The following is a 24,513-nucleotide window of genomic DNA, read 5'->3' on the forward strand; positions in this document are numbered from 1 at the left end:
TTTATCCGTCTGTACTCTTATTGATGATAAAAATGAGCCAATCAGCGCGCGAGAAATTAGACAGTTATTGTAAAACGAGGCATCAAGGTTTGTTATCTCCAATATTATTCTGGGGCATGTTGTCGGTGTTTTTGTCTAGTATTTGAGGGATTATCTCTCGGAGCGGGGGGGGGGGGGTGCTAGTATCGGAACATCACAACTTCGTTAAGCTGTGAATCTTAATTATTTGATCTTGCGATTAATTTATCTTTTCTTCAATATTTTCTTTTCCCGCAGATCAATGGTGTCGATGGCTCCAGTAGTACTACAGAAGCCACTGATAAGTCTCCCCTACCCTCTGAGAAACAACCCAACACCTCCCCCGTGTGTCGGTTTGTAAATGTGAAACTTTGTGGAGTTGAACCAGCGCAAGGTGTCAAGGGACACCAAGCCACGGTGCTGTTAGAGAACCCCCAGGGAAAGCACCCGTTAAATTTGGACCATTTGACACGGGAGGTACGTATGGGTACAGTAAGGATAATGAAAGTCCAGCAGTTTTCAGCGGAACTGCTAGAAGTCACGTGACCAAGCGCTGCGGTCACGTTCGGAGTTCTCAACGCAGGTTTTCAACGTCGAGAAGTAGGTTTTCACGGAAGCGATTTACCTGAACAGTTTTATCCTGAATCTCTGTTTATACCATGTACTTAGGAAGAAAAGCAGTAAACCAGTCTTTTTAGTACATTTTTAGACGTAATTTTTAGCGAACGAGTGAAAATAGGTCTTTTTGTTGCCATTTGAAAATCAAACACTGCTGTTTTCTGGAAATTCAATATGGCGGCCTGTGCAAGCGAATAGTTCTTTCACGTTGTCGTAGCTAAAGCGATAGGTCTAGAGGTTATAAACGTGTGACACCAAGCGCCTAACCCGAGACTGTCGTTTGCGGTTTGCGGTTAACATGAAAACTAAATTGAAAGCTAAATTTGAAAGCTAAACATGAAAACTAAATTTGCGAGCAAGCCCACGTTTGAGTCGTGCCTTGTCGTTTCGCTTCACTCGCCGATTTCAGCGGCTTCACGTATCTCTCGCGTGAGTGATACCTGCTCGCTGGTTTAGCTACACTGTTCTGGGCATCAAGTTGGGTTTTGTGTCGGAACGTGTTCTGTCTTGGGAAGCAACGTTTTGCCTTTTCGGGAAAACGATAGGCAGCCGGCCAGGGTGGCCAAATGGTCACTCTTCTTATTCAGTCAGGGGCAAAATCTAAATCTGGCAATCATGAATTAGGGTAGGTGTTTTTCCCCGCAGTTTTGTCGCTGTAGTTGTATAAAGTATTTCCAATCAGGCAGGCGTTTCTTCATTCCCATGTAAGATTCTAATTGCGGCTATTTCCTGGTGTGGTTGTAGGTAGCAGCGGTTTTTGGTTTGAGAGGAAGAAACGTTGCACTCTCCACGTCGCCTAACTGCGACTCGGGTAAGTTTCACAGTTGAGAACTAAAACGTCTTGTTGGGGTAGCATTCGGTCTCCGAATTAACACGAGCACCCGAAGAAAATCCCTTGGAGCAAGGCGAGAACCTACAACAAACTCAACCCATATATGGCACCGGGCCGGAATCGAATCCGGGCCACATTGGTGGGAGGCGAGCGCTCTCACCACTGCGCCATCCCTGGCTCCTTGCTTGCTCCTCTCGGGCTTCTCCCCGCGTTCCTTCCCCGAAGAAAGAGGAGGAATGTTGACCGGACTCGAGGGAGTGGCGGAAATCGAGCCTAATATTTAACTGGCCTCGACGATCTGAAAATTGAGATCATTGAGGAGTAGCAGCCAGTTTTTTCTCAATTTGTCTTTAGTTTTAAGGCTTCTTATTATGAGTATGTTGTGTCTTGTTTATATTAGTTTTTCCGCCTTTGGTCGATTCTGATCTTCTATCTTTGTTTGCTTTGTTACAGCATTGACAGATCAAGATGTCATGAAATACAACGGGCAGTGTCTTTACGCTTTCATTCCAAAGAAGTGAAGCAAAGAAATTGATCGGTTCAATGTATTCAGTATTTAAATGTTTCCTAGCGAAGTAAAATGAATGTGCAAGCCTTTAACACGGACTTCTCCAACTACAGTCAGTGTATACAACAGTTTAGAGATATAGTGAACTCCTGAATAGAACCCTTGATCGAGTCCGAGAGATACTCCCGTAAATTTCGGATAGGTGTGTGCCGAGTGAATGAAAGATCGTAGCAGTATTGTTGACCGAAAGAAAACGCAAATTGATACTCTATTTAAGGCACAAACCTGAGAAATGACGTCCTGTTCAAGGGAAACAAAAACTAAGAATAGCGTGAACGGGTCCTTTATTTTAGAAGTTATGCATCAAGCATAGAATTTGTTTTCGTTTAGCTGGACATTTACACACTGGAATTTTAGCTGATACAATTTTGATACTGACCCTATCTAAAGATCACACCGGCAACACAATGCCAACCGCCAGCGGCAAAAATGATACCCTATTTAAGGATCGAAAACCTCAAAAACTCTACCCTATCCCGAGGCACATACCTTAAAAGCCAATATATGGGAGTACCTCTTCCCCGGATCAAGTACGCGTTCACTTCTATGAAGCGTACGGGATAGTACTTTAGTTGATCTACTTCTCGCTTCTCTGAGGATGTCATATCATGGTAAGAGTGGACTGAATTTTCCGAATGCTTCTGTTCCGAATTGTACTTTGTAAGAGGATTCTCATCTGAAACCAATCCCCTATTTTCTTTATGCGATGTCTGAATGTATTATTTTGACAGGATAAAGAGACTTTGACAGTCTGAATTAAAACGAAAAAAATATTGAAGACTCAGTGAGTGAGGAACTTAAAGAAGTATTACGTCAGACACGCGAAAACAGGCCAATATTGACCTGTTAGAGTGGACTTTCAATCGAGAAAAATACCGTTTATCAACATGAGTCCATAACCAAGGTATTTCAAGGAGGTGTGAAACGTGTGAAATATCAATACGCGCTGTCTTCGGAGACTAGCAATTTTAGGAATTCTTGTTGTGCATAAAATTATGTGCTGTTGAAAAATATGAACCACATTTGGTCCAGGAAGCACAACTACACGCTAAACTCAGTAGGATGAAGTCTTAAGAGCTCATTTCAGCCATTAACTGCGCTCTCTCGCAGTGATCCGGTGTCAAGTTTTGTATATGTAATATGACAACATATTGTCTAATTTAGATGAAATATTTTTCACGACTGTCAATATTAATAGAAGAGGTCGACGGCCCGGGGTCGAAGGCCGAGTCCAATTTGCACCAAGTGAAGTATTGGTATAAATTCAATTATTTCCAAATGAGATTACCTGTGAATTATACTGCGCAAGGAACTGTCTGGCCTGGGACACTGTCAGTTTGCAAAATTGACGAAAACTCGTGCCCTTGCTTGCTTGGGATTTTACGCTTACAGTATAATTACTCCAGTGGCACAAATAGACCTGTTTCCCCCTGATGAAGCTACTCTCTAAAATACTAACTTTGCGTTTGACGCCGCGTCTGTAATCGATCTGGTTCCAGTGAAATCGCTCCAGGAAACTGTGTTACTGTGTTACTGTGTTAATAAGTTGATGGTGAAGTTTATTACATTTACCACCCTGCTCCTATTTTTTTTAATCAAGGGACCTTTCTTAGCATACTAAAACGACAAATTTAGACTTGTAACTCGCCTGAAAACAATTTCTGAACTTCGCAGTTCATGGGCGCTGGCTTTGAACAAGAGAGTGCATTGTTCCATGGCCAGCCTCTTCATCCGCCTTTGCTGTGCAACAGCAGTGCAACCATTCGCGAAGCGCTCTCCGGAAATCGCTCTTCCCTACGACGAACAGTACCGGGTTGACCGCGGATGCAGTGAACCTTGTGAAGTAGAACAACATGTAGACGGCCCACAGAGGTAACGACTCCATTTCTGCATCATCAACCACAAGTTCCAGGATAAAGTATGGCGCCCAGCAAATGAGATACACTGCTGACATACCCGCGAAAACTACAGCTGTTTTCCACGTCGATGCGACTTTCGCGAACGGTTGGTCGTCAGATGAATTGCTCTTTTCTGATACTCTGGCTTTGCACTCTCTTTTGTAGACGCAAATGAACGCAAAGATGCGCAATTGACAATAGACTATCGTGGCCAACGGAACGCCAAGGAATAAAACAAGAACGGCAATGGAGTAAGTGAGGTGAACCCGGAGCCGTTCTTCTTCGCTTCTGTCGTCTTCCACGATGATCCACGATAACTGAACGAGCGAGACGAATGCGGCGCAAAGCCAGGCGGTGCAGACGAGACAGGTGGTAGCCTTTCGCCTCAGGACGAATTCATAGCGCGTGAGATGACCCACGTTAGCGAAGAGATGCATAGTCAAAATCGTCAGGTGAAGAACCGTGGAGATGGAGACGAACCGCCAGAACACGGCGCTGGAAAGACACCAGGCAGTGTGGTAAGTTAGATTACAGACAAGGTAAAGAGGAATTCCTAACAAGCCCGCCAGCAAATCACTTGTGGCTAAGCTAGCCAGAACGCCATTTGTCACAGTCTGGAGCTTCTTTTTACGGACAACCAGTGCTAGTGCCGTGCCATTGGCAACGATTATCAACACTGCAAGGACCACTGGATATACGTCATAGTGGGCCGAGAATCCATGGACAAATTCGTCATCCAACGTTTCGTTTCCTTCCCCGTAGAACTCCGAATCTTCGTCCATGATGCGATTTTTTGCTTTGCCTCTTTTTTTTGGTGCAGGGTACACTTATACTCGCAGGTCAAATACCAGAATATTAAGTTCGCTATTCTCTAGATTGTCTCTACATCCTCGGGGTGTGCTGATCTAGTTTCAGTATTGCCAAAAAGCTGTCTTTGACAGAGCTAGAGTGAATGATTTGCTTACGTCCAACTATAAAGTTAGTACAAATGACTGTAATCATTAACATGAACAACTTCCAGTGATGCCCTTGTATCCGCTTATAGAACTAATTATCTATGGGTCAATTAATTAGGATTCCCCGTGTTGATTACAACTGCCAGAGGTGTCACTCGATTACAAGCAAACGGAAAAATATTATCAACTTTTGTTGCTGTCTGTGGGAACTACGGGGTACGGTTCCAAAAAAACTCTAATGTTTCTTTAATCCAAGGTTGGACTTTAATTTGCAAATCTTGAGCTTTTTAACAACCAGAAATTAACATGAACCGTTGGCCAGCGTTAAGCTTACACTACTCAACACCTGATCTATAGTCCTGATAGCCTGCAAGCAGGTTCACCGTTCATTCACACGCGCGAGCGGCGAAGAGAGAAGCGATCCGGCGGGAAGGAGTCTGGTGAAGAGGCGCCAAGAAAGTGAGCGTGCCCTGATCTCTGCTTTTTTCATTTCTGCTTCGTCTGAGCAAAGTGAAATACCATTTGTCGAAAAGCGGGAAAAACGAGAAAACTGTCAATCTGTTATGTTTGATGAAGAGCGATTAAATCCCCATGGTTATCGCACAATAAAAACAAGTCGTCCACAATTGGAGTCGGAGGAAGAGTTGAGTGCGCGTATTACTGATAAAACAAAGTTCCAGTCTATTTCTGGTTAAATTTCAAACTTAAGAGGGAACAGGAAATAGCAGTTGAAAGTATGTTAATGAATCAAGACGTATTTATCGTGTTTCCGACTGCATATGGGAAGAGTTAAATATTACAAACGTATGTGATTGCAATTCAAAGCGGGCAACGAAACAACACGAAGGCGTTTTGCCCGTTTCCCAGCATCGTCAAAGACCCGATTGCCAAAGCAAGATCACTTGGAATCAAGTGTGTGCCCTTAGTAGACATAAACTTTGACAGTTTTTCGTCGGCAAAACTTTATCAACAACGGATATCGCGCCTACATGTTGTTATGAATAAGGTTTACAATTTTCCCGAGAAATCTGAGCTGCCAAAGTTCATACTTCCGGTGAAAATTAATTGATTTAATTATTCTTTTCTGCGGTTTCCGGGGTGGAAATAAAATATTTGTAGAGATCAGAGCAGGTTCACTTTCTCGTCTCGCGGCTACGCCACGCGTGCTTGAGACCTGACCAAAGATTCGATACCCTATTCAAGAACTAACCCTTTAATTAATGCGCTGTTTCAGACCTGTCTTATAATTTGTCCCCCAGTTCAGACCGATGTTGAGGCATTGTAAAGGGCTTTTGTTGATTGTCGTATCGGTAATGATAAAGTAGCTTCTTCTAAAAAGCATACTGGATTCAAGACTAGAATGCAAAAAGACCATACCCAATTTGAGACCAAAATGGCCAAAATAGATACCCTATTTTATTTTATTTTTCTAAAAGGCCTAAAAAACCATACCTATTGGGGACACACATACCTATATAGCTCATATAAGGGAGTCCAATGATTTAGAACGTAGATATCGGATGTTAATTAACCCCTTTTAGCTGGCTTTATATTCAGTCTACATTCATATCTGTACAGATATCTGCACATCCTCAGTGACACTAGGTGGCAAGGGAGAGAGAGAGAGCTGGGCTCCATACATGTCTTACAAGATTAGTTTGTATAACTTTAATTCATTCTGCCATCATTTCAGTTACAGTCATTTCAGTTACAGTCTCTGGTGATTGTTGTTTGGTCTGACCACACTATCTTGGTCTTCTCTACTGTTTTGGCCAAACGTTTCAAGGAGAGGGGAAATTAGCTCGGGCTTTGGAGGATTGAAAGAGGTCATGCGGAGGATGTGTGCAAAGAGAGTACGCGTATACACAGCTCTTACGCTCAAGAGCTCGTGACATCGCTGAAATCACGGTACATGAAGATCAGATAAGGAAAGGGCCCAAAGACATACTGTACTGTCTTGAACCCATTAAGTGACGGCTGCCTGCGGAGCTAAGGTGACAAGAAAGGCTTCCTAATACGCCAAAAAAGGAAAAAAAAAGTTCAGCGATGTAAAGACGTTCTTGCTTATTTTTTTGACATATTTGTTAATCCTCTCGGCGCCGTATCGTTGCATGTTTTCTAATTAAATAAACCTAACAAGGATCATAACTATTAGCTAGCCTTATTTGGATCAGTCTGTCGAATGTTCCTCTTCTTGTCAGGGTTAAGTTTACGCTTCTTGAACGCCACTTCACTGCCTTCCCCGCTCGAACGGAAGGTGATTTTAGGAGTGGATCGTTCCTTGAATTTAGCTTCTGTCTTAACAGCTTCTGACGCCGGGACTTCTTTAGTGTCGATCCCGTTTGATGGTTCTGTCTTAATTCTAACAAAGGAATTAAGAAAGGTAACGGTATTGGAGTTAAACTGCAATGACCTTTGCTTCCCTACCGCATTGCACGCACGTGTCTATACTCAATGAGATTTCTAATGACATTCCCAGTTGGAGTAACGTCACTCGGCAGAGTTTATCGTAACGAAAGTTTTAAACAAAAGGCTCAATAAAACACCGAAACAGACAGATACACAATATCCCACGCTAAAATCGTCTGACAAGATGGCTTTAGTTTTCTCCCAAAAGGTGAGACCATTGCACGCTAGGCCGCTCGAGAGTCACGATTCACAGCTTCCATCGTGGTTTACAAACACTAGACCCTTTTTTCCTTAAAACGTTTAGTCTGGCAATCACCCTCTCGTTCCCCGACTTGCATCCAGAGAGTGTGTTCCCTCGCACCCCGCCCCACCCCACTAGGCATCTCTGAAGTCCTAACGATTGTGCTTCGTATCCTGCAGCCCCAGGAGTTTCTCTTCTTGTAACTTGGACAATCGTAAGTTTCGTTTGAGCCCTGAGGTCATATCATGGAATGGAGCATATGAACCATGCGAAACAGGAGCCCTGTATTTTCTAGGCTAAGTCCCACAAGCTTTCGCTACCCCTTCCCCCCTTTCAATCCTATTTTCTTTCGTAAGAGACGGGCCATTATATTTTGAGGGAGGGGAGGCAGAGTGGACAATTTCCAAAAAGAATTCCTGCACAGCAAAAAACTTCTGAATAAAAAATCGTGCACGGGGAGCCATGGGGAAAAAAATGAGCCAGCGCTTTCCACTATAATTGTGATTTTTGATGTTAAAAAAACTCTTGCAAAAACTATCGCCCACCAAAAAAAATCATGCACATACTAAAGGTGAGAAAAAAGTTTCATGCGCAGAAAATTGCCCAACCCCCACCCTTCTCTTCCGTCAAAAAAATTATGGTCCGTCCCTAACTTCAAAGATCGGATGTACAGGTGAAATAACTCAAGCACAACTGACTGATTGAAACCAATACGAAGGCTTACGGTTCAGGCGGCGGTTCAAATGTTTGAACTGTAGTCCATTGTCCATAAGGAGAGTTCTTCACATCCTTCTGCTTGGTCTCTTTATCTTTACTTACTTTTTCATCCTGTAACAGAAACCACTACCTTAGAACAACAACCTTGGGACATGGTGAGAGAGATCAAAGGTAAAGCTGTGCCTTTAAACTCCCACTGAAATTATACATAGATCTACGTCTTTCTTGAAAACATGCTTTGCACATGGTTGATCAGACTGCTAAAAAAAATCATGAAACAATAAAAGTGGTCTTGGTTCTTCACTACAATCATTACAAAACTGCTTTGATTTGCAAGGATATCTTTTCTGTCTCCAAGCTTTATCACTGATTTACAACTGAGCTTACAATGTATGCAACAATCAGTTTCAAAACCATACAATAATCGTGAAACGGGCCATGTAACCTTTACTACACTTTACCCCAGCAGCAGGTATACAGACTAACCAAGAATAAATTTACCTTTTTATCAATATACGTCACTGTGTAACATGATACCTACATTCTGAACACCAGCTTGCTGCTCTGCACTGGCCACTTTCTCTTCCTTGGAATTTCTGAAAATTAATCAAGTGAGTAAATATTATTGACAATTTACACTGAACGGAAGCATCAAAATTAATAAACAAATCACCACAGCTGGTTAAAATCAAATGCACAAACTGTGTATTACCTTGTACTGTCCTGTGTCGGAGAAGACAAACAAGAAGGCGACTCCCACTGGGATGCTGGAGACAAAATAATTCCATCAAATATTACATTACATTCTGGTAGAGCTAGAGCTGGGCGGGGGGAATGGGGACTCAACTTTGAAGGGGAAGGCATTGCCTGAGGCTCTTTCCTGAGTTCAAAACCTCTGCCCAGCTATAAAACATTTTTGAAGGAAAACAAGAAAACCTTTCATATTCATGTTCCTTCCATAGAAAATGGTATCCATTTCAGAAACCTACATTAGAGACACTAGAGATGCTACCAGAAATGTAGTGTATACACAGAGTGTAGTGAAATGACACTCAGGGCTGTCAATTAAGGTCGCAACCCGTAATCCCTGCTGTGGCTGAGTATGCTTAATAGGCCCTTGATGTTAGGGATGAACTTGCCGTTTATAAAGTAACAGGTTTGTTACAGGTGTGACGATCAAGGCTACAGGTGAGGTTGATACAGATGTAGTTGTCAGTTACCTTGTGTTGTTGTATTGTAATAGTAATAATAACCGTGAGGAGCTTGACCAATATTCCAACCATGCGAGCATTGCATGGTGGGCTGGCCTCCTTCATATGAAATGAAACAACCTATAACATTGATAATAAAAATATTCACTGACTGAGTCTCTTTAATTCCCTGAGTAACAAAAAACATGTTTAATTACTAGTTTTTCCTAAAAGGAGTAAAAAAAATTAACACAATACAGCAGCATTCCAAAGCTTGATATACCTTTTTTTAAAACAGCCTCAGGACAAAGAACATTTTATTACAGAACTATTGGACTTTGGAACAATTTAGACCCCTTTTTAAAATCAAGCTGTTCAGTTCAAGTTTTTAAATGTATCTTAAAGAATAAGCTTTTAGACAATTTTGTAAATACTCCCTAAACTTCATTTATTTTTAGTATTTTTCGCGACTACAAAGTTTAGATAATGTTGTAAATGTTTTTTAAATTTGATTAATTTTGATTGTGTAGTTATTAGTAACTTAGTAATTTAAGTAATTGTTCCTGAAAAGCCCCACAGGGGAGGTAACAATAAAGTATGTATGTATGTATGTATATTGTTGACAAGAATGAAACTGATAAAAAAAATTCATAACTAATACAATGAAGTTATAATTATTGTACCAAGTGAAGTGCAATTTGGGGAGTAAAAACATTATTGCATGAGTAATTTCAAAAGCACAAGGGAACAAAGCAAGAGGCTGATTTGAAATTACGAGCATGATCACTCGCTGAACTGTACGACACAAGGTCCAATTACTAGTTAATCCTATCTATAATAAAGTGCTTTCCATAAGTTTCAAAAACTGTAGGAAACATCGAGAAAGATGCCATAAAAGTGTGCGTAATTGACAGGCAAATGGCATAGTTATGTAATTTCAAGTATCCAGTTACAAAATATTGTTATTGGATATATGTAATTGGACACTCCTGTGGTCGCAGGGTAAAAATATTACATGTACGTAACAAATTAGGGCACATGGAGAACCAATCGCGATTGACAATTTTGCTATAGATTAGAGCACAATGACTCCCTGAACTGTATGACATAAGGTTTTTCGGTCTGTAATCATACGAGTGATTAACAAAATTGGACGACCGGGAAGCAGAAGTCCAATTTGTTAATCTCACATATGATTACAGACAGAATTGGATGACACAATTTCCAGAACTTATCAATTAATCATAACCATTACAATTTCCCACAAAAGTAAAAGTTTCATTGAAAAAGGGCTTTTAATAGTCATTTTTAAATATCATACATGTAATTAAAAATATGGAGAATAGCTTGCAAAGTGGCTGTCAAGTTCCTTTCAAAACAGTCACCAGAGATTGAATCTCTGCAATTCCCTTGAACTGGTTGCTATAGTGATTGTAATCAATGTTGTGAATGGTGGATTTAGTGGAGAGGACTTAAAATGATTGCCTCATGTAACTGCCTGCTTACAGCCAACTGTCCGATAACACTGTCCAATTACAACTTAGAGCAAAATACAGAAACTTATGCACCAATCACATTTGAGGAAATTGTAATTGTTATGATGATGATGATGATGATGATGATGATGATGATGATGATGATGATTAATTCTCAGGTTTTCTCAATTTCATTCATTTCTGTAAACTACATTTTGCTAGCAGTATGTTGTTACCTCCAGTACTTTCTCCTTTGGAACATGTTTCTTTTGTCTGTGTTTTCTGAGGCTCTGATGATGACTCAGACTTTGATTTTGATGGTTCAATGTTAAGGTCTTTCTCATAGGCCTTCAGTGCTGCCTGAGGTGATCAATTAAATCAGATAATAGAATGACAAAAATCCAACGGTGATAATTTCTGCCACAGGATCTTTGAGGCAGAGAAGTTGAACAAAGTAGAGAAACCATGTACTGTGTTCTACAATGGTGGACAAAATTCCTTGGGACACTTGTGTCATTGCATGAATTATCTGTGTTTTAAAAAGGGGGTCTGAAAAGGCACTGCTGTCCTTTTCAAAATGCATTGCTGCCCACCTCCCCCACCAGATACAATGCTGGAACTGGAGAAATTGCTTGCACATGTGTCCAACATTGTTGGTGGGGTGAGGGGAAGGGCTGAACAGGTGTAGTTGAATTCACATGTGACTGTTTGTTTGGTGCGTGTGAAAAAACACCATAAGTGCAAATTTGTCCCAAGACTTTTGTTCATGATTGTAGATGTCTTAGGTTTAAGATAACAATAAACAGAGCTGTCACTAACTTTCGAGTAAATGGTAGTCTCTATTTCACAACCCTGTAACAAACTTGTTGCTTTGTGGGCAAACCATATCAACAACAAGCAATTTCAAGGTCCCATCAAGCATACCTAGCCATTGTAGCTCTTAATGACAGCCCTGTTAACAGTGTGGCCTAACCCTGTGGCAGACACGCAAATGAGAAGTCAAGTACACTGAATAACCCTACAAGTAAGCAAAGAATACAACTTTGATCTAGACTCCATGGGTGAATCATAGTAGTATATCACAAATCAAATCAGTCTACTTGTCATACCGCTTCAATGGCTGCTAAATCCATTTTAAGTTGTTTTTGGGCCTGACATGTTTCTTTTCCCTTCTTCTGAACCTGTGCAACACATCAGAGCACACAAGTAAACTGATTAATTCTAATCCACTCCACATAAATGAGTATTTACAAAACAAAATATAATAGGGATGCTTACTGCAAATAGTATTATTTTTAGTAATAACATTAGTAGCATTTTATCAATAGGAGGTCAGTGTTTTGTAGTCCTTCAGCTAATGGCTAAGGTTCAGAACTGCAGTGTTTGAGTCCTTGTGATGTGTTCTTGAGCCAAACAATCTACAGGATGTACATGTACTCAACATGCAGTGACTTGCTCCATCGAGGTGTAAAAGGTAAAGTCTGTATATGAGCCAAGTGGCCCATCAGGCCAGTGCTTATCTCCTGTAAATTCTGTAGGAGGGGGACATGGGGATTTGCGGTGTTGTGGTGTTGATGTTTTTTTAATGCGGTGATGTGGTGAATAAAATCTCAACTTGCAGTGTTGCAGTGACCTCAAACCCTAAGGTGTGCGATGTTTGTGTTTTTCATGCTGCAGTGTTCAGTGAAATTGTTTGCAGTGCTGGGGTTTTTTGATTTACCCTTCTCAAACCTAAATTTGACCTAAATTTACAATGTAAACTTTGTTAATAAATCCTAATTTATGACAAACACGTACCGTTGAGGTAATTTGTAAATAATTTGTAAAAAATACAGACCATCACTCTTCATTTATACGTCACTTGACAAGTAACTCGACCTCTGCCACCCGGAGCTCAGTGTTCAGTAGACATGTGGAGGAGCGAGGACAGAAACAATGTGTTTATTTTGTGGAAAATTGTTGAGGTATAAAAGTATTATTGTAAGTGTAGATGAACGAATCATGGCACTAAAAATACGTGTTGCAGTGACAGTGTTTCGTTGACCTTTCTTGCGGTGATGCGGTGTTCGTTAATTTTCTTTGCGGTGTCACGGTGTTTAGAACACCCCAATGTCACCCTCCTGTAGCATGAAGTGACTAGGGGTATTTCTGCTCCCCCCTTGATGGGATGCTACATGTCCAACAGTAGCAATTAAATGTAGACATGATGATAGATGCGAATGCAGCCATAACTCTACTGGAAAAAAAGACCTGAAAAACATCTATTGATAACTATGGAATTCACTTATTTGAGCTGAGTATTATATCCACTGAACATAAAGAGCCAACCAACACATGACCACTCTCATGTGGATTTGATAGCTCGGTTGGGAGAGCATTGCACTGGTACACAAAGACTGTGGGTTCAAATCCTGTTCAAAGCCTGAAAATTTTTTCAGGTCATTTTTCCGGTAGTGTTATGGCTGCATTCGCATCGATCGTCATGTCCTCATTTAATTGCTACTGTTGTACATCTATTATTATTTAATAAGGTCAAAAACAAGGGTGGCAATGAGTATCCCAATCCTTACCTCTTCAATTCTCTTCTGTACATTTTCCTTGTGTTTTTTGCCTCTCTCATGAAACTCTACACTCTAAAATTGCATAATTAAAACATACATTACACTGCACATGTACACCATGTGTTAGCTGATGAGGGTGCAACTATCATGCATAGAAATTGAGAGCGAATATTGTTTTAATATAAATCTACCAGTCGTTCAAAATTTTATCTAAATCCTCTTCAATGACACTTCGAAAACGTAAAAAGCAGTCACCAGTTTGTTATCAACAGCACACTGCTAGGCTACTCACTGTCTACAAAAAGGTGGATAGCGAGTAGAACAGCCAACAGAAGAATGGCATTCGCAATAGAACGCTACTAGATTTTTACTAATAAACAATTAGATTATGAGCTCAAGATTTCTATCACATGATAAATGACGAGGCCACAGCCAGTCAGTGTAAAACACAGATTGTGGACTGCAGACTGCAGTCCAGGGGTAAAATTCAGACTAATGGTAAAATGAAGACTGCAGACCAGGGTTGAAATGCAGACTACAGACTTTTTAAGTATTCAGTTAAGTAGTCTGTAGTCTGCATTTCACTCCTGGTCTCCAGTTTGCAGCCCACAGTCCGCAGTCTGCGTTTTACACTGACCTGACTGGATGTCTGACTGACAGACAGCTCAGTTCAGAAGCTTACATGTACGTAGATCAGGCAGAGTGAGAAATAAAAATGTCACAAAATCGTTTGGCTTGTAGGGAGGCAAAGACTATTCTTTCTATGTTCTCAAGTTTTTTTCAAGCTAGACTTAAGACATTTATTAATAAAATGCTGAACTATTTCACCGAATTACCGCTTTGTTGTCAGTAATCCAGCACTTGCAAAATTCACACAGCTTTCTCGGTTGAGATTTCCAATATTCAGCCCTAAAAGGAAGAAATATTTTATAAATGTTTGTCTTAATTAGCAGGCTTTAAAGTTTGACAGTTTTTCAGTCACTTACATGATGTTCAAAGCCTTCAATACCCCTAACCCAAAATCCAAGATGGCCGCCGTGTTCTTCATTAGGTTCAAGTCTTCTGACTCGCTGAAAGGTCACCGAGGATAGACTGGGGTAGAGGGAGCATTTGTTGGAGGAGGAGAGCAGCGGGGGTGGGGGTGGGGTGGGGGGGGGGGTGGGGGCAGAAGGCGAAGAGAAGAGATGTTGCCTGGTGGGCAATAGACTACCAAACCAAATTCCCGTACTATATAAAGCGCCCCAAAGTTGTGGAGTTGCCTAAGGAAGGGATACTTAGTCGATGAGAAGCAACGCCAAACGTCAGCAGATCAGCATGTCCTATCGCACTGTCTTATGATTATATCTTCGTCATTTTAGTTTAAATGCAAAGCAACCACACATCACGAGTGTAGGGAACGATGTAAAACGGTAAATGAGTCGTAACGGGCTCAACGGTGGAACGGAGACCCTGTCCAGTTCCGTTTCTCCCGCCAGTGGACTGAACCAAAGCCAGAATTCGTTTGTGAATGGAGAGCAACCAACATACTACTGCCTCTTCTTAAAAGAAGACCATATGACTGAATTGTGAGTTAGTCTCCTGATTCTCGGCGGAGTGGTAGTGGTTGTTTGAAGGGGGCTAGAGTTTTCATCAGTTTACTAATATTTGAAGCTAAATTAGATCTTTACGTCTATCCTCGAGGTTCAGTTCGCCGTCAACCGTGGCTGTGTATACCCTGCGAGCTGAGTCTCTTACGAAGATCAATGGAGACTCTGCTCGCAGGGTAGGCTACGTAGTCATTGAAGCGGAATGAAGAGTCGAATGAAGGTAAACTAAAAGTGGAATAAAAACTGATTTTTAGGTCTGAGAAGTTGCTAATAACCCTGGGGGTAGGTCTAAGCTGAAAACTCTTGGTACATGAGTATCTGCCTTCTCCTTCTAACCCATCCCCTATCCTAGAGTGGTTTTATTTTATTTTATTTTATTTATATGATTGACTTTATAAAGGTTAACAAAACAAAGGAAGCATTAACTTTGTTGTCGTGTAGCAACTGCCGATCACTTAGTAACAAAAAAGGGTTTTTAGAATCAAGTTCCAAAACGTCAAGGAGTTTTCAGGCTTCATTCATTTACTGTCGCAAAAAACTCAGTCGGAAGCCAGCAACTTTGGTATGCGCCACAACATGACAGGCAGCTTGCATCTTTACTCATTCCTTCTTCAAATAACGCTAAATTTTACATATGACAATCAAACTACAACCTCAACATTACACCCTGGAGCAAAAAATTCATGTCAGCGCAGTGACTACATTACTTGGGAGGTTTCAAATGTAGTCTGCACAACACTGATTTTCTGGCGTTTTTTGTTAACTCGCTGAAGAAGAGATTCAATGAATTCTCATACAACACAAAAACTGAGGTGACTCTTTTGTGTCAGCAGGGCAACAAATGACTCAAAATTGACAGTAAGTTCCTATCATACGTTAACATTCGTACCATATACGTTTCATGAAAAATAACTTGTACCTCTCATTTATGACAGTAGAATGTATCATGCTTTGTGAGTCTTTCTCAACAACGAACAGAACAACATTACAGCGTTGTTTTTATCTTGTGTACTACTATTAATCCTGCGTCGAATGGCTTTCAAAATAAGCCTTCTCTCTATTTTGACCGCTATATTGTACTTTTCAAGTCAGTCTGGAGTCACGCTCGGAAAAAAACCCCAACCAACCAAGCATGGCGAAGTCTACCGCGCCAAAAGTCAGATTGATTCCCTGATTTACAAGCTAACTCTTGATTTAAACACCTTTAACGAAAAGAAAACCCTGGCCACTGTTATGCAAAAGGACGCCGAGAAGCTGGCTCGAATCGCTGAAGAAGAGATCGTCCTGCTTAAACCAGTGCAACATCCTTTGGATAAACTGATAAAGGGTAATGCTTCGAGTGGAAATCAACACTGTTTAACCAAACAAGGGGGAAAAATCCCAATGAGAATTGAGACAGAAGGATCCTCTCTCCCGAAACATTACACTTTACGGTAACAGGTGAGAACTTTTGATCCCTATGAAATATTTTTGAACTATCAACTCTTGTTGAAATATCAAAGTGAAAATAAAAATCAAAGCGGATTTAGTATAGGTATAGTCTTTATAACAGAATCAGGTGAACACAGCAGTAGTGTAATAAAGTTGCGATTTTTTAGCACTTTTTTTTACGGTTTAAATATCACTACGTTTTGCCATTAGTCAACTGAATTGAGATTTTCAATGCACTTTAATCATCCGGCTCTCATTAACTACAGTTTTATTGCAATTTTCAGCAAAGTTAAGTTGCAATTTTCAGGACAATTTAGTCGTGCTTTTCAATTATGGAAATTGTGACTCAATTGTAGTATGGCCAGTTAAACCAATGCGTTACGCTGAAAAGTCGACGGAAATGTTATGTGTTTAATTTTTATTTCCCCAGTTAATCATCGCGAACTGATCGATCGTCGATTAACACGTAACAATGGAGATGACTTGCAAGTCTATTACCATGCCAACGGGCAGCACCCTGCTCAAATCCACCGCGTCCTCAGTGGTCTGGGAACAAAGTCGGCTACTATCCAGTTCAGACTGCAGGCTCCTATGTCAAGCAACACTGTTGATGACTCTTCTTACTTTTTAGTGTTTGGCGGTGCGGTCAGCGGAAGCGTCATGGATAAACCTGACCACGTGTACGCCTTTCACGACGATTTCTCGAGCTCTGTCCTGAAGAAAGAATGGATGACAAACAATTACGGTAAATGGAGCGTGCAAAAAGGACGACTGCTTGAAGACACTTTCCGGGGAAGCATCAAAGACAATGTGGAGATCGGATTGTACGTGAAGTCAGGATTTACATGGAAGGATGTCGAGGTGGAGCTGGACTTAATGGAGACTGGGACCACAAAAACTGCTACTGGACCTTTTTTACGCGTCAGTAATGTGGATCACAGTAAAACCACGGGTTGGTGGTTTCAGTACTACCCACCGAGCGCTGATCGTTGTGGGATGAGACCTCAAGCTAACAACAAAGATGGTGGCGAGAAATACTATGGCAAGTTACCCACAGCCTTCACTCTCAACACTTGGTTTCATTTCAAGTATCAGGTACTCGGCGACAGGTTTTCCCAATGGGCGAATGGTAAACTGGTGCACAATAATGTACAAGTGGGCAGGGAATGGAAAATACCTGCAGGAACTTTAGGCCTGGGCTGTTACAGGTCTCCCCACAACTGTAAAACACTTTACGACAACATTAAAGTGAGATTCCTAGTTGCCAGTCCTCCAAACATCACTCTTGGAAACTTTCAACCAGGCTTCTTCAGCCAAAGTAGTCTTTTGGGTGAAAAGAAACTTCCCGCTGATTCGTGCAAACAAATCCATGATGCAAGTCTGGCGAACAACAAACCACGCGCCAAAAATGGCATCTATTGGATCAAGACTGACCTGCAAGGAAGTTTATCAGTGCAGACTTACTGTGACATGGAAAATGGTGGCTGGACTCTCGTGGGAAAAATCAGCGGAAACGTTGGCAATATTTACAAGACATGGCTGGTCTCTAACTACAACACTGCTGCACTGAAAACACCAAATATCACTAAACAGAAAGAGTATGCCTGTATCGACGCGCGCAGATTGGCGGTGGAGGAAGCGTCCTCGATTCTGTTGTCCAGCGGTGAGCGGATGGATGGCTTGGGGAGCAAGTGGGTGATGTGGAGGCTGCCTGGAGACAGAGAAAAGAACTTGCAGTGGAATCACTCTGTTGGGCCGTCCACTGTAAATGCAGCGGCTAAGACACCCGTTATGGTGTATGCTTGGAATGGCAACAAAAAGGTAATAAGAGATAGAAAGAGACCCAAAACTTACCTTTGCGTTGATGGATTTTCCGTAATATTTTGGAGCGTTTCCATTTTCCAGCATGCAAGGACGTCACTGGTTAGTATCAGAGCGGTAACAAGCATAAGAAAGTTAAATATGATTGACTTATGTCTGTCCCAGCTAGTACAAACCTTTGCTAATATTTATTTTTGTTTCTTCGTTTTCTGTTTTTTGAAGATCTGTTATCAGAACGAGTTCGGGATCCTGCCTAATAGTGCTCATGGAGGTTCGTACCCTTACGCCTCTTACCACGCTGCTGGGGGCACTTACACCAATGATTATTGCATGTCTGTGGGGGTCATGGCTAAAGGTTTCACTGCGCATGGCTGGTCGCAGAATGCCAGTGGTTACGACAGTCCCAGCAGCGACTCCGATTGGCCGAGCAAAGCATACAATCACCGGTCCCCACACTTGACAATCTGGCTGAAATAACTGTAGCAACGACCTCAGAGAAACAATCACAGATAATCGTGATTTCTATTGCGCTCTGATTGGGATTTATATCAACTTAGATCGAGAAGGTCAAATTGAGAGAATATTATAGGAAAGGCGATTTCATTTCATATACGGTAGCATTGTCGTGAAAGAGGAGAGATTACGTCAAGAGAAAAATCAACAGAGTCACGATCAAAGAACATCACCATAAAGTAGGTCGCTAGGGACCAAGACAGACATTTGTTTCGTTCGGTGAAGGGAGATAGATTTTCCGTCTTTTAAGTTTCGTTTGCTTTGCCGAGAATAAGGGGAATCTTGCAAGTGTGTAACAGATAACTGAGGCGTTGTTAAGTTGTTGAAAACATGAAAACAAAGAAAAAAATAAAATAAAATGGTGCTTGGTAAAGAGTCGCGATTCCTTTATACTCTCCAAAATGAACACACGACACTCCAGACAAAAAATTGTTGAGTGACCCAGAAGAATTGTGTGACGAATCTGAAATTTACGTAAAAACTGAACGAGATTTACCATCAGAAATATAAGGGCGTAAGGCCTGTCTACACCAGAATAGAAAATCTTCCGAGTGCAAGACCCATATACTCCGTACAACTAATTGTGTATTAAATTTAGTTGCGCGACATGCTGTACAGCATTCTCACTTGTGCCATGAAATGTATTTACTCGGAAAATCTTATCCACAACAGTAACCACACCTTTACAGGAAGCAGCACAACTCTTAACAGTAAGGATCTTTTTGAGTGTATTTTTCAACATCACTAGTGATTTATATCACCGAAAAACCTTAAAAAGCATCTGTTATCGCAATGAACTGAAATAGTCCAAGATTTACCAGTAGCAGTCAATAGGTGTTGCCCGGCGTGGACTCCCATAGGAACAGGTCAGGGATGCTTGGCGTCTCGCTTAGAGCTGTAAATCAAGGTGTTTTGATTTCACTTAGGGTGTTTAGGACGAAACACCACTATTTTAAGATGACAGGGTATTTTTAGGATGCACTTGTCGTTAAATTCATTATGGCCTTTAATGGCTTCGGTTGTGTTGACTTATAAATACTGATTGTCATAGACATTTGCCACGCCACTATCAGACCTGAAACGAAGTATAAAGTTAAAACTCGTGACAATGATGGTCAGCAGCCTTTCCTGGATCTGTGCACGTGGAGCAACTTCCGTTTCTCCCGCCAGCGGACTGAGCCAGAGCCAGAATTCGTTTGTGACTGGAGAGCAACCAACATACTACTGTCTCTAAAGTGAAAACCAAACAACTGCATTGTGGGTTAGTCTCGGCGGAGGGGTAGTGGTTGTTTCAAGGGGGCTAGAGTTTTCATCAGTTTACTCGTATGTGCAGTTGGTGCGGTTGAATTAGTCTATCCTCGAGGTTCAGTTCGCCGTCAAGTGTGACAACGCAGCCATTGAAGCGGAATGAAGGAGGACTACATTGTGGAAGGAAAAGCAGATTTTTAGGTCTTAGAAGCTACTAATAACCCTGGGAGTAGGTCTAAGCTGAAAACTCCTGGTTGATCGAGTATCTGCCTCCTCCTTCCACTCCATCCACAAACCTGGAACGTTTATTTTGTTTTATTTTATTTTATTTACATGATTGACTTTATAATAAAAGGTTAACAATATTAACAGATATTTACATTCCGCAGATCATAAAGAACTGCCCTTAAATAAAATCCTCAAAACATGGGCAAGCAAGTAATAAAAACAGTTTTAAGAACCTACTTCCAAAACTTTAAGGAATTTTCATTCATTTATCCCAAAACACTCAATCGAAAGCTTAGAAACTTTGTTCAGTATGCCGCAGGGCATGACAGACAGCTCTGACATTTCCCGCTTTGATCTTTATTCATTTCTTCTCCGCTCGATCCAAACAACGCATATAAAATGCGAATGAAATATGAATATAGAATGCGTGAAATGATTTTAATGTGTAAGGTTATATTGTAGTTTTTGAAAGATTTTAATTTATATATTTAAGTCAGCAGGCCTCCCTTGATAACAGTGCTGTTGCACTGAAGAGTCATCCTGGATAAATATTCGATGTTTGTTAACATAAAATTTACAATTCACGAAAAATAACTTGTACGTCTACTCGTTTATGACGGTAAACCGAATTATTCATAGTCAGTAGTTTTTCCCAACAACGAGCCCAACAACATTAGACCGTTGCTTTTATCTTGCGTATTGCTATTAATCCTGCGTCGAATGGCTTTCAAAATAAGCCGTCTCGCTATTTTGACCGCTATACTGTACTTTTCAAGTCAGTCTGGAGTCACGCTCGGAAAGGAATCCCAACCAACCAAGCATGGCGAAGTCTACCGCGCCAAAAGTCAGATTGATTCCCTGATTTACAAGCTAACTCTCGATTTAAATACTTTTAACGAGAAGAAAACGCTGGCCACTGTTATGCAAAAGGACGCCGAGAAGCTGGCTCGAATCGCTGAAGAAGAAATCGCCCTGCTTAAACCGGTACAACATCTTTTGGATAAACTGATAAAGGGTAATGCTTCGAGTGGATATCAACACTGTCTAACCAAACAAGGAGGAAAAATCCCAATGAGAATTGAAACAAAAGGATCCGCTCTACCGAAACATTACACCCTAAGTATTCCAGGTGAGAATATTTGTTTCTTTTGATTTTCTTTTTTTTTTTTGTACTACCAATTACCGTTGAAATATCCAAATGAACTGATATAAATCAATTCGAATCGGTTGAGTCTTCGGAAAAGAACTAGGCAAACATTATGATGTAATGAAGTTGCGATTTTTTCAACAGCTTTTTTGTTTCAATACCACTGTGTCTTGCCACCAGTCAACTGGATTGAGATTTGTATTGCACTTTCTAAATTTCAGCTGAGGTATTCTTCAGGTTTTGCGATTTTCAGCAAAGTTAGGTTGCACTCAGTGAATGTTCAGGACAATATTGAGTTGTAATTCTTACAACACAGTCAAATTGCAGAACAATTTAGTCATGATTTTCAGACATTTTAAGCGCGTCACGACCACTCAACTGTAGGTCATTTAATAGATAGGCCCTGTTACTAAAGAGAATAGAGAGGCCAGTTAAGCACTGTTTAACTTACTTATTAGTTTTTCTTTGCACCGCATTTTATTTTAAGTCTGTTGTAATAGATAAAATTTCGAGATTCTCTGCTTAAGAAAAAACCACAGACATTTTCTATTTTCACTTTTATTTCCCTAGTTAACCATCTCGAACTGATAGATCGTGGATTAACAGGTGACAATGGAGATGACTTGCAAGTCTATTACCATGCCAACGGGCAGCACTCTGCTCAAATCCACCGCGTCCTCAGTGGCCTGGGAACAAAGTCAGCTACTGTCCAGTTCAGACTACAGGCTCCTATGTCAGCCAACACTGTTGATGACTCCTCCTACTTTCTAGTGCTTGGCGGTGCGGTTAGCGGAAGCGCCATGGATAACCCTGACCACGTGTACGCCTTTCACGACGATTTCTCGAGCTCTGTCCTGAAGAAAGAATGGATGACAAACAATTACGGTAAATGGAGCGTGCAAAAAGGACGACTGCTTGGAGACACTTTCCAGGGAAGCATCAAAGACAATGTGGAGATCGGATTGTACGTGAAGTCAGGATTTACATGGAAGGATATCGAGGTGGAGCTGGACTTAATGGAGACTGGGACAACGAAAACTGCTACTGGACCTTTTTTACGCGTCAGTAACGTAGATCACGGTAAAACTACGGGTTGGTGGTTTCAATACTATCCACCGACGCCGGATACTGCGTGTTATATGAGACCTCAAGCCAACAACAAAGATGGCGGCTGGAAATACAAGGGCAAATTGCCCACAGCCTTCACTCTCAACGCTTGGTTTCATTTCAAGTATCAGGTACTCGGCGACAGGTTTTCCCAATGGGCAAACGATAAACTGGTGCACAATAATGTACAAGTGGGCAGCGAATGGAAAATACCTGCAGGAACTTTAGGCCTGGGCTGTTACAGGTCTCCCCACAACTGTAAAACACTTTACGACAACATCAAAGTGAGATTCCTAGTTGCCAGTCCTCCAAACATCACTCTTGGAAACTTTCAACCGAGCGACCTCAGTCAAAGTAGTCTTTTGGGTGAAAAGAAACTTCCCGCTGATTCGTGCAAACAAATCCATGATGCAAGTCTGGCGAACAACAAACCACGCGCCAAAAATGGCATCTACTGGATCAAGACTGACCTGCAAGGAAGTTCATCAGTGCAGACTTACTGTGACATGGCGAATGGTGGCTGGACTCTCGTGGGAAAAATCAGCGGAAATGTTGGCAATATTTACAAGACATGGCTGGTCTCTAATTACAACGCTGGTGCACTTAAAACACCAAAGATCATTAAACAGAAAGAGTATGCCTGTATTGACGCGCGCAGATTGGCGGTGGAGGAAGCGTCCTCGATTCTGTTGTCCAGCGGTGAGAGGACGGATGGCTTGGGAAGCAAGTGGGTGATGTGGAGGCTGCCTGGAGACAGAGAAAAAGTTTCCTTTTGGAATCACTCTGTTGGGAAGCCTACTGTTCAGGCGGCTGTTAAGACACCTGTCATGGTGTATGCTTGGAATGGCAACAAAAAGGTAAATGATTATGAGTGGCGCAGTTAACGTTTTTGTAATTTTTAGGGCTTTCAAGTTTCTATTTCAATTAGATTTTGTTGCCACGTTTCTGTCACTGACAATTACACTGAAGTTAGTTATAGTAACAGTAGTGACGTCTCTTTAGGTGACATATTTCTCAGCTGTGGAGCGCATGAAACACTTTCTCTGGCTAAAATTTTGGGAATTGTATATATAAACAATGAAATAGATTTCGTATAGGTTTGTTACACGCTAAAAAGGGGATACTCCGAGTCATGAGGTCAGTTATCTTCGAGGAAAAATGAAATACAATGAATCTCTTTAACTCCAAACGATTCGACTGTTAAATAACAAAGTAACGAGCACTCACGTGGATACAAGTTTCTCTTGAATAAGATTAACGATTGTACTTAAGTTCTTTTAAACGAATTCCACAGATCTGTTACCAAAATAAGTTTGGATTGATGCCTTATCCTTTACATGGAGGTGCCTACCCTTTCGCTTCTTACGATACCGCTGGCAACTGCGCCACTAACGAATACTGCATGGCTGTTGGCGTCACCACAAAAGGAAGTACCGCGCATGGCTGGTCGAATAATGGCAATAGTAATGATTGCCCAAGCAGCGATTCTGATTGGCCGAACAAAGCATATAATCACAAGTCCCCTCACTTGACAGTCTGGCTCAAGTAACTGTAGCAACGACCTCAGAGAAACAATGACAGACAACCGTGATTACCATTTCGCTCTGCTTGGGGTTTATTTAAACTCAGAGTAGGTCAAATGGAGGGGATATTATACGGTAGCGTTGTTGTAAAAGAAGAGAGAGAACGTCAAGAGGAAAATCAACAGAGTCAAAGAACATCATCATAAAGTAGGTTGTCAGGGACTAAGACAGACATTTGTTTCGTTCGGTGAAGGGAGATCCATTTTTCGTTTTTCAAGTTTCGTTTGCTTTGCTGAGAATAAGGGGAATCTTGCAAGTGTGTGACAGATAACTGAGGCGTTGTTAAGTTGTTGAAAACAAAGGGAAAAAAATAAAATAAAATGGTGCTGGTTAAAGAGTCGTGATTCCGTTATACTCTCTAAAATC

General features: G+C 41.2%; 5 protein-coding genes across 5 annotated transcripts in view; 3 read left to right on the forward strand and 2 right to left on the reverse strand.

The window, feature by feature from the left end:
* Window positions 1–2,816, forward strand: part of LOC110056422 (leucine--tRNA ligase, cytoplasmic-like) — a 41,074-nt gene extending 38,258 nt beyond the window's left edge. The window contains exons 34-36 of the mRNA XM_089273666.1: window positions 277–495; window positions 1,381–1,447; window positions 1,922–2,816. Coding sequence (XP_089129792.1) covers window positions 277–495; window positions 1,381–1,447; window positions 1,922–1,989 — 354 coding nt within the window. The 3' untranslated portion in view covers window positions 1,990–2,816. The remainder of the gene's footprint in view (window positions 1–276; window positions 496–1,380; window positions 1,448–1,921) is intronic.
* LOC110056515 (melatonin receptor type 1C-like) lies at window positions 2,304–5,053 on the reverse strand. Its single transcript, XM_020763014.2, has one exon. The coding sequence runs from the start codon at window positions 4,714–4,716 to the stop codon at window positions 3,712–3,714; it is 1,005 nt and encodes a 334-aa protein (XP_020618673.2). The 5' UTR covers window positions 4,717–5,053; the 3' UTR covers window positions 2,304–3,711.
* Window positions 5,054–7,030: 1,977 nt separating this feature from the next.
* On the reverse strand, window positions 7,031–14,571 carry LOC110056467 (uncharacterized). Its single transcript, XM_089273664.1, has 10 exons — window positions 14,470–14,571; window positions 14,320–14,392; window positions 13,493–13,555; window positions 12,032–12,103; window positions 11,159–11,282; window positions 9,478–9,588; window positions 8,970–9,024; window positions 8,799–8,853; window positions 8,265–8,368; window positions 7,031–7,252 (listed from the first exon to the last, which is right to left on the reverse strand). The coding sequence occupies exons 1-10, from the start codon at window positions 14,529–14,531 to the stop codon at window positions 7,042–7,044; spliced, it is 930 nt and encodes a 309-aa protein (XP_089129790.1). The 5' UTR covers window positions 14,532–14,571; the 3' UTR covers window positions 7,031–7,041.
* A 1,481-nt stretch (window positions 14,572–16,052) lies between these two features.
* On the forward strand, window positions 16,053–19,207 carry LOC110056525 (uncharacterized). Its single transcript, XM_089273897.1, has 3 exons — window positions 16,053–16,505; window positions 16,926–18,321; window positions 18,544–19,207. Exons 1-3 carry the CDS (start codon window positions 16,102–16,104, stop codon window positions 18,796–18,798), a joined length of 2,055 nt encoding a protein of 684 aa, XP_089130023.1. The 5' UTR covers window positions 16,053–16,101; the 3' UTR covers window positions 18,799–19,207.
* A 1,753-nt stretch (window positions 19,208–20,960) lies between these two features.
* LOC110056466 (uncharacterized) lies at window positions 20,961–24,482 on the forward strand. Its single transcript, XM_089272887.1, has 3 exons — window positions 20,961–21,439; window positions 22,028–23,421; window positions 23,859–24,482. Exons 1-3 carry the CDS (start codon window positions 21,031–21,033, stop codon window positions 24,111–24,113), a joined length of 2,058 nt encoding a protein of 685 aa, XP_089129013.1. The 5' UTR covers window positions 20,961–21,030; the 3' UTR covers window positions 24,114–24,482.
* Window positions 24,483–24,513: the final 31 nt, after the last annotated feature.

The sequence above is a fragment of the Orbicella faveolata genome, unplaced genomic scaffold (assembly GCF_042242905.1).
Source record: "Orbicella faveolata isolate gen_17 unplaced genomic scaffold, um_ofav_v1 contig_35, whole genome shotgun sequence".
In the NCBI taxonomy this organism is placed as follows: domain Eukaryota; kingdom Metazoa; phylum Cnidaria; class Anthozoa; order Scleractinia; family Merulinidae; genus Orbicella; species Orbicella faveolata.

Coding starts and splice junctions, on each gene's coding strand:
- LOC110056466 (XM_089272887.1), top strand. CDS start 21,031: ATGGCTTTCAAAATAAGCCGTCTCGCTATTTTGACCGCTATACTGTAC. Junction 21,440..22,027: donor TTACACCCTAAGTATTCCAG/GTGAGAATATTT, acceptor TTATTTCCCTAG/TTAACCATCTCGAACTGATA. Junction 23,422..23,858: donor CTTGGAATGGCAACAAAAAG/GTAAATGATTAT, acceptor CGAATTCCACAG/ATCTGTTACCAAAATAAGTT.
- LOC110056525 (XM_089273897.1), top strand. CDS start 16,102: ATGGCTTTCAAAATAAGCCTTCTCTCTATTTTGACCGCTATATTGTAC. Junction 16,506..16,925: donor AAACATTACACTTTACGGTA/ACAGGTGAGAAC, acceptor AATTTTTATTTC/CCCAGTTAATCATCGCGAAC. Junction 18,322..18,543: donor CTTGGAATGGCAACAAAAAG/GTAATAAGAGAT, acceptor TGTTTTTTGAAG/ATCTGTTATCAGAACGAGTT.
- LOC110056515 (XM_020763014.2), bottom strand. CDS start 4,716: ATGGACGAAGATTCGGAGTTCTACGGGGAAGGAAACGAAACGTTGGAT.
- LOC110056467 (XM_089273664.1), bottom strand. CDS start 14,531: ATGAAGAACACGGCGGCCATCTTGGATTTTGGGTTAGGGGTATTGAAG. Junction 11,283..12,031: donor ATTTAGCAGCCATTGAAGCG/GTATGACAAGTA, acceptor TGATCACCTCAG/GCAGCACTGAAGGCCTATGA. Junction 7,253..8,264: donor TTTGAACCGCCGCCTGAACC/GTAAGCCTTCGT, acceptor TTCCTTTGTTAG/AATTAAGACAGAACCATCAA.